Raw genomic sequence first — 13231 nt, forward strand, 5'->3', positions numbered from 1 at the left:
CCATCTCCAGGGCAGTGCAGGGATCCCTGACAGGCTGCCCCTGCCCTCCACCACCCACAGAGGCAGCTGCTCCCTCCTGCCAGTCCCCTGGCACATCAGCCAGCTGGTGTGGAGTGACTGCCAAGTTCTGCTCACCTGGACCTCTGCCCTGCTTCACCAGAGCACAGGACCTGCCCTGCCAGCACTAGAGTGGGGCACCAAGAGCTGAGAGCAAGGCAATCTCCTGATGGCACCGGAACCAAAATCAACCTCACTTTTCCCTAACTTGCCCCAGAGACTGGAGAAAGAAACCAGGTTCTTGGGCATTGAGAGCACAAACTCCTGCAATCCTTTAACCTGCCCTCTCTACTACTGCTAGCAGAGTAGTAGTACTAGCTATTTCTCACCAATTCATTTAGGGCAAATCTAGAGTCTGCACTCCTGTCAAGGGGGTTATTCTAGCACTTTTCTGGAATGGAGGAAGAAAACCAAGTTATTTTGCTTTAGGACAAGTGGCAATCAGTTTATGGTGAGCTCTAACTATGCTCAACCAGAGATTTCTATTAGGTTAAAACTGTTTTTAGCTAAAAAACACTGCAGTTTTCTTGTACATAATATGGAGAAAGAAAACCAAAAAAACACTGTCATTATACATTTTCTGGGGCTCACACTTCACAAAATTTTTGATTTCTCCCCATTATGGTGTTGTTATAATGAAATAAATAATTCAAGATTGAGGCTACTTTGGAATTGGTTTGTGCAATGACTTTGGAAGATAAATTCTAACACATCCACAGTGTTAGAATACAGTGCTGCTGTAGTCCAGCACTCAGGGTATCTGTTCTGCCTGCATGACTGACTGCAACTGATGTGACCAGCTCTTACTGGATCTAATACTGCCAGGGGACAAAGCACAGTCACTGCTAAAGGCCTTGCAAAACAGAGATAACTCTATTTTGTAGGTACCCTAATTCTGTTACTACTTTTTTACAAGGTTTAATTTGGGAGTGCTGCAGTGATGCTGCAGTGTGGTTAATTAGCATCTGTTGAATTCTCGGGCATGTGAGGTAAAGTTAGCACAACACCATCCGTGAGTCACAGATCTTTTAATTTCTATTGTACTTCACAAGAGTTGCCTCCTATGTCTGCTGAGAAATTCTGAAAATTTAGAAAAACGTTCTTAAAGTAGAAATTCAAGAGAACGGATGTGATCCAGTGGAACACGGCTATTGTGAGATGTTTGTGAGCCTGCAAGACAAACTCTACATATCAGGTACTGCTTCTAGTAAATGTTTTCCATCTTTTCTGGTATCTAACATAAAAGGAAGATTTTAAAACACACTCTAAGTTACCTAAAATAAATATACTTTGAAAAAAATTGCATTAATATAATAAAACTCCTTAGTCTCTCCCTTTTCAGCAGCATATACAGGACAGTTCACAACAGAGTAAGTGACTAAAACAGCTGAGTGGTACCTGGGGATTTTCTTGGGAGCCTGAGGTGGTGAGGAATGGCCGGCTATGTTTTGTTCCGAGCTCTCTGGAGGCTTTTCCTGCGTTTCTCCCTTGTCCTTTGCCAGTGCCTCTGCGATAGCAGAGTCCAGCCCAGCCTGGTGTGGGAGATCAGCCCTCGGCTCCGCCTGTGCCGGGTCACACCTGTACATGAAAACGATCGACGGCTTCTCGCTGGAGTCGGACTTGGCCTCGCTGAACCAGTGGTGCCGCTGCACTGGAGGCGGGGGGAGCATGTGTATAACTGTTCCATCCAGACCCACCAGCTTCCCTTTCTCCCTCTCCTTCTCTCTCTCCTCCTCATCGTCAGCTTTCCTGCGGCGGAAGAAGCTCTTGAACGATATCCAGCGTTTGGGTTTTGCGTCGGGACGCCGCCCCTCCGAGTGCAGGATGGACTCGGCTTCTGTCGACCTGGTGGGGCTGTTGGGTTTGGCCCAATTGCTGAAATGCCTTTGCAGCAAGTTACTGGCATGGTAGGGAGAGGAGGTGGAGCGTGGAGGGGGGAATGGCGGGGCCTGCTCTGCCTGGGGACTCGTGGCGCTCGGGGTGGCTCGCGCTGGCTTTGGAGAGGGAGTGGCAGCTGGCTGTGAAAGTGGATCTTTCTGCATTTTAATGGCAGTGCTTTCCATCTTGGAGGACTCCACTTCAGGCTGTGATGTAAACAGAGATTTGGGTCGTACCAGGGTGTTTTTAGTAGCATCTCCCTCAGGGGGTAAGGAATACAGTTCTTCTACACTACAGGACTTGGGAGCAGACTGAGGTGTTTCTGGAGGAGACTGTGGAGGCTGGATAGAAGCCACAATCTGCGAGAGCACCGTGCTCGCATTCTCTCTGCCACCACTGCTGCCAATGGAACCATCTGGGGTTATGTCTGCTTTTGCTGTAGGCTCTTGCATTGCCTTTTGAACTCTGGATGGGGAGCTGTGGTCAGCACTGTGACTTCTCTGTGGGGATATCTGGCTTTTAGTGAGGCAGCTGTTGAACTCTTGGACCTTTTGAGCCACAGAGCCCAGCCTGCACTCAGAGCTACTGGCCACCCCTCTTGCTTGGGGCAACTCAGTGGATTTGCTGCCTATGGCTTCGGTGCCTTTAGTTTCAGTTTCTATTTCTTCATAGGTATGGCTTATCACACTTGTAGTTTTATCTTTGACAGACAGCTCCCCAGTGGTCCCTAGAAAACTTTTATAGATCGCCAAGTTATCATATGCATTTGGATTGATTACAATAGGAACTTTAACAGCATTTTTGGAACTCCTAGCGTAAGTGGGCTCATCATGAATGATAATAGGGAAAGGTGGCATGCCAGCATTGTTGTAACTGTTGAATTTTATCTCAGACAAATTGGGAGACTTAACTGGGATAGTTTTCGAAGAAACGTTTGTAGCTGTAGGTGAAGTAGGAGCTGACTTGTGGCTTGTCTTCCTGGGAGGAACGGAAGGTCCTGAGCTGTTTCCAATCAGTTCCACCTTAGGTATCTTCTGTCTTGGACTAGTGCTGGAAGTCCACACTTCTTGGTATCTGATTGCACTGGATTTTTTCAGATTAGCGTGTACATGTACAGGTGATGCTGCAGAGGATGCAATAGGTGTGCCTGGGGTTACTGGTGAGCTTGGGTTAGATGCTGCCTTTTTGGTTTCTGAGGTTTCAGTCTGATTCTCTTTACATTCACTGGTCATGGCAGCTGATACATCCACTACGGTGTATGGCTTGCACACTGGTTGTTCCATGTTCACCACCCTGTAAGGCTTAGCTTGCTCCTCCATAGGCACCAAATTAATAGTTACGGCTTGACCAGCAGCATCTGAAGAACTTTTATTCTCCTGCGTATCAGTCTGCACAGCAATTTTGCCATCCTTCTCCTCCAGGCGAAGTGCAAGGACAGCTTTGTGAGTTTCCTGACTTTTCAGAGCATTTCTGGGTGCTTTTGGCACATCCTTCACTTGTTGATTGTCACAAAGACTTTCATATTCTGGTTCAATCACTTTGAGATCCTGAGGAGTGCTAGGAGATAAGCCTCCATTACAGAGCTTCTGGGAAGAACTGCTGGTTGTCCCAGAACGAGACTCTTCTGTCAAAGAAGAATCAGGAGATGTAGAATCAGAAGATACCATGCTCTGCATGCTCTCTTGCCCGTAAAGAATCACCGTCTCTTCCCCGTAACCATTTAAAATTTCATCATAACTGTCATCATAATCCACGGCGCAGATCCGCTGGAGAGACTTGTTCCGAAGGGGCACGGTATTCCATTTCTTGTCAACACAGAACGGAACAGGAGACAGGGTGTTAGCTCTGAAATTAGCAAAGCGAGGTTGGCCCCTCATCCGGATTTCCATTGCTAACAGCTCTTCATCACTTTCATCCCAGCTCTCGTGCTCTTCCTGCATGCTGCCAAAAAACGTGTCATCCTCACTCTCATCTCCACTAGACAACTCTGGATAACAGAAACGTCCACCTTCATTACTTATGACTTCAGTGCTTCCACTCAGAATAACATGCTTACTCTGTGAATCCTTCATTCCAGCCACCATGCAGCTCGGAGGGATCTTCCTTTCTAATGATCTTTTGTAACAATTATTTATCCTTCCCAAGAAGGTTTCTCTGGAGTTTGTTTCATTTCCAGTGAGCTGAGGTGTGGTATCCAAACCTGCAATCTCCTTCAGAACTTCTGTCAGTCCATTATTATTGTTACTGGGTATCTTACCCACGCCCTCGCTGTTGCCGTAAGGCCTAGGAACATGGCTGTAACCCTCAATCTCCTCCTCATTGTTATTGTTCAGTGGTTTTTTGCTCAGCACCGCCTTGTTGCGGTTCCACCCCACGGGCAGGGGTTTGTTCTCGCACTGCTCCAGCGTGGTCAGCTCCCAGCAGAGCCCGTCGGCCACCATCATGGTGGGTTTCACGGCTATCGTCGGCTTCTTGGCCACGGGCGGCCGGAAGCTGCCGCTGCCCCTGCCACGCTGGCTGCTGCTCTGGTTTGCATTGGGTTTCAGGTTTCCATGTGAGAGGGGCTTCTTCTCTGACACTGGGGGTAACTGGTGCAAGCTCTTGGGCTTGAAGCAGTTCTTACATTCACCGGGTTTCCACACGTGCTCAGTGAAAGTGTTGCAAGCAGACATTTTCCCAGAGCTCTGCGCCTGCAGCCCGCCGCTCAGTGCATGGTAGGAGTGTCATCCATGGCTCTGCTCTGCTCACCCGGCACAGACACCTCCTTGAGCAGTGATCATGCTGGAAGAACATGAAACACAGAAAGGATGAGAATGGGGAAAAATCTGCTTGATCATTATGTTTTTCACACTAGGGATAATGTGGAAGGAGCAAGTAGCCTTTTGCTGATGTTTTCATTTACAAAACTATGTAACTGAAATGCAAAACCAAATTCCAGCTATCATTCTTCTCATACATAAAGAATTAAAACTTTGGCAGCTAAGTCCTATGTTACTTAAAGCAGAGGGAGGGAAAAATGGCAATGACTGAGAATTTAGAGTAATTTGCTTGACTAGTTCAGGGCCATTGGCCTTTAATTTTGTCAAATAAAACAAATGCAGGAACAGGATATAAACCCAAAGATTACCACACATTATGCTTTCACCATAACTACTCAAACATGAGATAGAAAAGCAAAAGTATGTTTACTCTCCTAAATGCAATTGAGATAATTTGTTCTAGCTTTGAATGTGAACAAGCTCAGCTTAAGTGAGAAAATGTGTTCAAGCAATCCCAAACTCTGCCATTTTAGCACTTTTTTCATCAGAGTCAAATGAAAATACTGAAGAGGTATTTTGGCTGAACACATAGGCTGTTCTGATGTCCTGGAAAAGTCAGATAATAATACAGTGGAAATCTTTCTAGAAAGTTACTGTTCCTTCTCCTTTTGCTTACCATAATGTCAATAAACCATTCTGATATCCTCAAAACAAAGCTAAGGATTTTTAGTCCCTGATTTGTTTCATATGTAGCTTTTCTACCTAACCCCTCCAGAAATAACAACTGAAGAACTGAAAATCTTGTTCAAAGTGAATCTTTTTATTTCCAGAAACAATCAGCCTTAAGTAAAAATCAAACACGAATCTGCTGTGCTTTATAGCCACCAGAGTATCCAGGATTTGAGTGTTTCATGAATTAATGCCTGAAGATTTTAAGCCTTCTGAGCCAAATCCGCAAGTCTGTTCTCTTCATCACTGTTGCATAACTCACATTATAGGAGACATTTTACTGAGGTGAAAGGATCTCTACGTTCACTGCTCTTCTGCAAGCACAGGTGCTGGAAATCAATCCTGTTCTGTTCTTACAGGCCTTGGGGTGCAAATATTCTTGCTGCTCACCCAGGTACGCCGAAGGGCAGTGCTGACCCCCTGCAGGTCCAGCTGCAGCTCCCACAGAGCCCAGCAGAGCCCAGCAGCAGGGAGACTGTGCTGGAATTCTCAGGGCACCACTGGCTTTCATGGCATGGCAAACAACAGGATCATTAGGAGAGCTGACACCGGGAGGGGCTTGTCAGTCTCCTCACGTCCTGCTCTGTGTTTTGGCAAGGGCTGTCCTGTGCTGGCAAACCAACAGAGCGATCCCGATCCAACAGCAGATGGGGCTGAAGCCTAACTCTATTAGTGCCTGCAGACACAGCCGTGCTACCAGGGCTATCACATTTCATATGCTGACTAAATATGTTTCCAGACAAAGCTTTTTGCCAAAAAGCCACTGCCAAAAGCTTTCTCTGTATGACCTAAGAGAGAGAAACTCTGCCACACTGAGATGTGCCCAAACTTTTAGGCTTTATCTTGCATTTACAGAGTAAAATGCTTTTGTATGTTTCTTGATCTCTCTCAAGTTTTGTTGCTTCAACACCTTGCAAGGCCATATATTGTAAGCAGAAAAACTACATTAAGAAACAGTTTTCCTAAAACCAGAGAGAGAGCATGTACAAGAATTTTATACTCCGGTTGGCTCCCTCTTTTCGTGTGTTTAAAAAATAGAAGGAGTAAAATTACACTAATGGGAATCTAAACTAAATGGTTTCTTGAAAAATATATTTCTCCATCACATAAAAGCTTTGAACAACCGATTTAAACAAAAGGGTTAGTGCTTGTGTGTGGGTTTTAAGATTTACCTGTGTGATCTTATTTCTCTGAAATTGCATAAGCTGCACTTGCTCTAGAATCCCATCACAAGGCAGGCAGCTTTATGGTGTTCCAAACAATTCCTGCCAGGACCAGGGGGGACACTGAGGAAGCTCTGCAGTGCCCACCTGCCCAGGGCTACATCCTGATGTGATGGCACCACTGCCTCTGGCACAACACACTGGTCATTCTCCTTTGCTCTGACACTGATGCTGGCACTTCCTCTAAGCCAGAGAAGGGTTACACTCAACCTGAGAATGGGAATTACAGGAAACTCAGCAGAACCACAGTTCTCCAGAGAGTAACAACTACAGCTCTGTGCTTCATCCCAGAACACCCTTGTGTGCCAGCAGTGCTGCCTGCAGCACTTTACCTCAGCAATCACACACCTGGTGATTGTGGAAATGCAGATGTGGAACCTGGACAGGAGTATATACAAGCCATGCGTAGCTATTTCAGCATTTTTGGTCTCCAACAGCCAATAGAACTGGTTTGAACACAGCCCTGACCCCCAGGATGATTTGTGACACTCTGGAACAGAAGAGCCACTGACTCCCTGGCTCTGTGAACCCCAGCTGGGTTTGCAACTGGCTCAGGCACAGCAGGACGAGCAGTTCCTGTCACAGGCCCTGACACTGCCTGCAGCTGCACCACAGAGGAAACAGCCACCTTCCAACTAGAGGAAATGGATCTTAAGAAAACAACCAAAACAATTCCAACACTGTGCTACTTTTGTACTTCGAAATCAGAAACACTCCTACGCTATTTCAAATTAAATCCACAGTGACCTTTATTTGCTGGAGCAAGCATTTGCATTCTTAAAAAAAAAAGTCAGTTTCTTCCTTGGTGAACAACTAAAAGCAATATTTCTGCTGCTTTCCTCTCCTTTAAAAAGAATGACTTTTAAAACTACAGATTCTCTATTATGTGTGATAATTATGGTGAGAGTAATTAGGAGTGATAAGAGAAATTAAATCTTTCAGTAGGCTGTAGCTTCCATGGCTGTCTCCAGCTGCAGCTTGGCAGGGGGCAGCAGAGGCCAATGAAGGAACTGAAAATACACACAAGGACAAGAAAAAAAATCATCCTGACACGGTTCGTTGCTGGATTCCTGCACTGTCTCCAAAACAAAACAGGACAATGAGAGATCCAGGTAGTCACACCTCAGATCTCTCCTGCTGCGAGTGTCTTTTCTTCCCTACCTTCCCTGCTTCCACTGACACTCCATGTACCTGCTAAAGAACAGGAATGTGCACCCTGCAGAGATCCTGGCTCTTCTCAAATGAGTAGCTCAGATGACAAAACTTATTTGAAGATGCTCAATCTACGCAAAATCAAGGCAATGACAAGATGTTACTTACAAAACAGCATCAGACTTGTAAAGAAAGTATTAATAGCAAATACGTGACATCAACAGTCTGCATTTCATCCCTGTGTCTCGAAGCCTTTTATGTAAGTTGGTAAACAGAACTATTCACAATTTATACAGGGAACCACTGCAGTGCAGTGACGTTAAGGAACTAAAATTCACCAGTGAGTCAGTGTCAGGAGCAAGTACAGACAGACAACTTCTGCTCCCAACAGAAGATCGTGACACTTCATTCACTAAATGGCTGAGTCAGCACAGATAATTTATCAGTCTTAAAGGCCAAATAATTCCTTGTGTATATGAGATTAATGCTCCTCATTCCAGCAGGTAGAGCTGTGCACAGGAAGGCTCAGCCTGGCCCTGTTGAGCTGGCATCAAGCAGTCAGGAAGGCAAAAGCATATTTCAGTTCTCAGGTCAGAGGGAGAAGATGACAGATCTGGAGCTGCAGAACAAAGATGAAGCAGGGATCAGCTGAGATACCCTCGTGTCAGGAAGCTTGCACAGCAATGCAGAAATGTCTCTGTGGTGCTTTTATTTGTTGACATCATCTTTGCTGAGTGCATGAAGATAGTAATAAACATGCATTTCAGGCATTTTGCCTTTGTTCTAGGTAATTTCAGGCTGGCAGGTCTCCTTTGGATGCATGCTGGCTGAATCACAATGAAGGCCTTCTCCAGTAATACTTTATACTAAAATAATCCAATTAAAAAGAACTTAATTGGTGTGCAACATTCCCTACAATTTCAACATTTTAAAAATGAATAGTCTCGGTAAGTACCAGATGGTGACACGCACTAATTAATCATGCCTGCTCAATGAATGAGCATATGAAAATGAATGTACCTATTAGACATGTGTTTGCAATGCTGTGTGCTGCAAAATCTCCCCCCACTGAAAGGCCAGGACTTTCCTGAGCTGCAACCAGCACCCTCTGGTCTCCTCTGGGATCACCACATCCTGGCACAGGTTTCCTTTGGTTTGTCCTCCTCCAGGGAAAATCCATTTCCCTTTAGTGCTGCTGGGCCTGACAATGGGGCTGCAATTTTTATGCTGCAGAATAAACTGCATTGATCAGCCTTCTCCGGCACCAGCCCAGTCAGGGCTGCTGCACAACCACAAACCTCTCCCCACTGCCAGGCCTGTCCTCAGACTGACAAAATCAGCAGTGGGAATTCAACCTGGGCTTCCTATATGGGAGTGCCCAAAGGCCACAAAACCACCAGGGCTTTGTGGTTTGTCTGAACCACTTAGAGGCATGTGGACAGTCACTGATCATCATAAACAGCAGTGCAAGTCTCACACAGCAGGGAAAAATGGATGGCTATTCTCTGCCAGGATTTGATTTCTGTTTCTTTTAAATTTTAATGTAATCATAAACATTTCAAGAGACTGTTTTAAAAACCAACACTGGTGCAGGTCCTGCCTGGGGAGCAGTGGGCTGTGGGAATGCTCCCAGAGAGTGTCCAGCACTCCCTTCACTCAGGGTGTGCCAGGAAAACCCAAGGAACTAAAGAATGCAAGAAGCACTTTGGGCTGGCACAACTTTATTCCCAAAGTGAAGGATATTTGCTAAATATCAGCTCACTGCAGTACCAAGCCAGAGCTCTGACCCTGGCAGAGAGCACAGATGGACATTTCCATAAATGCTGGGCAATACCACTTTTATTAAAAAAGAAGTTTTATCTTGCTGCAGATCAGTTTTTTTTTCCCTGTTTGACTGTTTCACATTGTATTTTTTCTCCTTCAAAAAGAGCTCAAATTACATAAATCTTTCATAATACTAATTAAGTGAGAAAAACCTTAAATATGGGCTTTTTTTCCTCCCTAAAACTTGTAAGGATAAAAGATTATAGAAATAACCAAGGAACTGGAGAAAAAACCTGCCCATGGCTAGACAATCTGGGATGCTTAAGAAGAAAATGGACATTTCTCTGCAATTGACACAACCCAAAGAGGTAATGCCACAGAGCAAGGCAAAGGCAAGGAATATCCTCGGGACCTGCCCAGGTACTCTGGATAGATTCTGCATCACCACATGGGAACACACAGAGCTGTAACAAGGCCAAGCTCTGCCCTTTGGTGCTGAGGGGCCAGCCAAGGCTGGCATTTGAATAGGGACTCTTACGAGTCCCAATAATAAGAATTCTTGACATTCTTAACTGGAGATTTTTTCCTTTTGGGAAAAAAAGCATCATTTAGTATTAATAAAATTTAAATTTATATGGTCCATTTAGATATATATAAATTCTTATAATGATGAGTGCTCAGACATGGCAGTACAGTATATTCTTTAGGAATACTTTTTTATTTACGTGGAAAATTGATTTTATTTTCTACTTTTAAAAAAGTGAGGAAGCCAAACTATAAATTGTGTGCTCTCGGAAAATGGCTGTACAACATTCTAAGATTTAGCGGCAAATTACAGGTAAGCATATCAACTGACAGGAAAAAAGTCACAATAATTACAATTTCAAAAAATATCCCCAATTCCAGTGCATTTCAGTTTCTCCCTACTTTATTTAAAGGAAACAGAATTAAGTCCCTCACAGCATTTTAAAAGTATGACTGTATCTTGACCAATCTAATTATCTTTGATTTACCCTTCCTGGCTCACTTGAAATTCTGCCCTTTGATCTTTTTTTCCTTTTGTTTAAGCACATGCAAATACTTGTAGAGGAGAATGAACTTTACCAAACCTCTCCAGAGTCTGCTCACAACAAACAAAAAAGCAATACCTGAGAAACATTATAGTGCTTTTATAGTCAGAGACCTGGGAACAGTTGTGGTTATCCTTCTGCTGAGCACAGCTTGAGAAGGAAAACAGGGTGGATCATCCCTGGGTTGTGGAGTCCAGCAATTCTGCAACTTCTGTTTGCTTCAACCTCTTTCCCCTGCACTCTTGCAGGCCCTGGCTCCAAGGATCTGAGTGTTGAACACCTGAGGCAGCAAAACCCACAAGTGCCAACCCCCAAGACCCCCCAAAACCCCCATTTCAGTTTAGCAAATAACTTGTGGATATCAAAATACAAAACAGCATTGGAAAGGATGGGGGAGAACTGACTAAACCAAAGGAACCAAAGACACATTGAAGAGTCAAGGCAGGTAACTCAGGAGGGAGGGGCTGGCTCACAGCCAGGATAAGAACAGCTACAACACTGAGGCTGCAGCACAGTGGGCACCCTCCAGTGGTCCCAGTCCCCCCTGGGAACCTCAGGAGTCATTAAATAAAGACTTGGCAGGATTAAGTTTAAGAACGAACCACTATGAGCCATAATAAAAAAATGAGGTATTAAAAATAACTGATAAATTACGGCAACAGCACAGCAGGTCTGGACTGTGCAGAGCCAAGAATTGTGGAGAAATTCAGGAACCAGGTGGCTGAGCCATGCAAAATTAGTCCCTTATCAGAACCAGGCATCAGTTCAGCACATGGTGAAGGGACCTGCTCTTTATCATTACTTCTGGGAAGGAAACCTGCTCTTCCTACCAAACCATGAACCAATGGGCAAAAAAGAAATGGCACAATTTTATTTTAAGCTTTTAAGAAGTTCTCTCCAATTCCTAATGGCAGGGCATGCAAATGGTGTCACAGCAAAGGCAGGCAACCAGCAGATTACATGCTTTCTGTGTGAGAAAATCAATGACATGATTTACTGAGTATTGCACTCAGTTCTATGCATATGACACCTCAGGAAGAAATGCTGCATAAAACAGCCACAAAAATATTTTAATATGGAAAGCTTTTCATCCCTTCAGTGAAACAAAAAGATTAGGATAGTTTAGTTCAGAACTGAGACAAATAAAATAATGTAATAGTATATTAAATGATCCGTCACATAAAGAAGACAGACTGGGTGTTCCCATTTAGTGTCTATCTCAGAAAAAAAAGGCAATAAACCCAATGCAGCATATTTACATCTCCAAAAAGAAAATTATTCCACACAAAACACTTCCTGAAAGAAGCTGGCACTGAGATCAAGGGGTCAATGGATTCAGAGGAAGAACCCGACATTTATACCTGGGATGAGCCATGACACTTGTACGAGGTGGGGTGAACCCAAAGCTCCCAGATTCAGAGCTTGAAACCAGCATCAACCATTTCAGTGGAGCAGAGGATTTGCTCATTACCAGACTGTTCCTGTGCTGGCCCCTGGAGAAGTCTGGGCAGGGTGAAGGGCAGGCACTGCTGGGGGCTGTGCCTGACTGCTCCTCCTCTTACCAGATCCTGCTTTTTCCATGGTTTTAGCTTGATCCAGCAAAGCAACCCATGGTGCAAGAACACGGAGATCCCATCCTCTCCCACTGGGAAGGTCAGGCCTTTCTCTCCTCCTCCCACACTTTGTCATTCTGTCCCACACTTGTAACTCAGTCCTGGGCCATCCCATTTCTACCTTTTGTGACTTCATGTTTGCACTGGGCAGCTGGGGCCTCAGGCTGTCAGGTGCCTGTGGGACTGTGTCACACCCACAGGTCCTGCAGGGATCTGGACAAACCCACAGCCACAGCCAGGTCAGGCAGTGGGAATCAGCCAGGTAAGGAAGCCAGGTGGAAAGAGATTACTAAAGATTAGTACTGTTTGAAGCTTGTCACACTACAGGTTAGAAAAGTCAGGGTAAGGTTACAGAGGAATGATAGAAGAGGGATTTTTCTCTAAAAATAACCTAATCAATTTAACTTTTGACGACGCATACATTGCTATTTTATGGTGGAAAACAGAAATAAAAATAAGCCCTATACTGGTATCTCATTCACTATGTGGTAGAGCAATGCCTGGAAAGGGCCCGAATCTTTGTAAAAACTCCTCCAGTTTCCCAATCCACAGCAACCATCTCCTCCCACTGCCATCTGCTTGGTGCACTCATTTTGCCTCATTCCTCACATCTATGATCAAAGACAGACATTCTAATTTGAGGGCCTCTTTGATAATCTTGAGAAACTAGCTACAGGTAATTTTTTGACCATCAAAGCTGGTTCCAGCAGCTTGTTCTCAATCAGGCTACTCTTCTAATTAGGGTGCCATTTATTCATCCCAATAAGCTACTTCAGCAAGCAAGATGAATGCAAGAAATTTTAATGTGCAGTCGTAAGCCAGAGCAATGAAATGAGTGATGAGCTCCAAGTCAAAAGGTTAAAGATATTAATGTTTACTAGTGTTGAAGTTTACAACAGATAATTTCTTTGCTTATTCTACTTATGCTTTGCCTAAAATCCATCCCCATAAAATGGCAAGCCACCACTGATAAGAATGTTATTAGG

General features: G+C 44.5%; 1 protein-coding gene across 7 annotated transcripts in view; it reads right to left on the reverse strand.

Annotated features, from left to right (window-relative positions):
- PEAK1 (pseudopodium enriched atypical kinase 1) overlaps nt 1–13231 on the reverse strand; it is a 110670-nt gene that overhangs the window by 30998 nt on the left and 66441 nt on the right. For all 7 annotated transcript variants that reach the window (XM_021543420.3, XM_021543413.3, XM_021543419.3 and 4 more), the window contains one exon: nt 1456–4716. In XM_021543420.3, the coding sequence (XP_021399095.2) occupies nt 1456–4607 (3152 nt within the window). In that variant the 5' untranslated portion in view covers nt 4608–4716. The remainder of the gene's footprint in view (nt 1–1455; nt 4717–13231) is intronic.

Source organism: Lonchura striata, chromosome 11 (genome assembly GCF_046129695.1).
Source record: "Lonchura striata isolate bLonStr1 chromosome 11, bLonStr1.mat, whole genome shotgun sequence".
In the NCBI taxonomy this organism is placed as follows: Eukaryota; Metazoa; Chordata; class Aves; order Passeriformes; family Estrildidae; genus Lonchura; species Lonchura striata.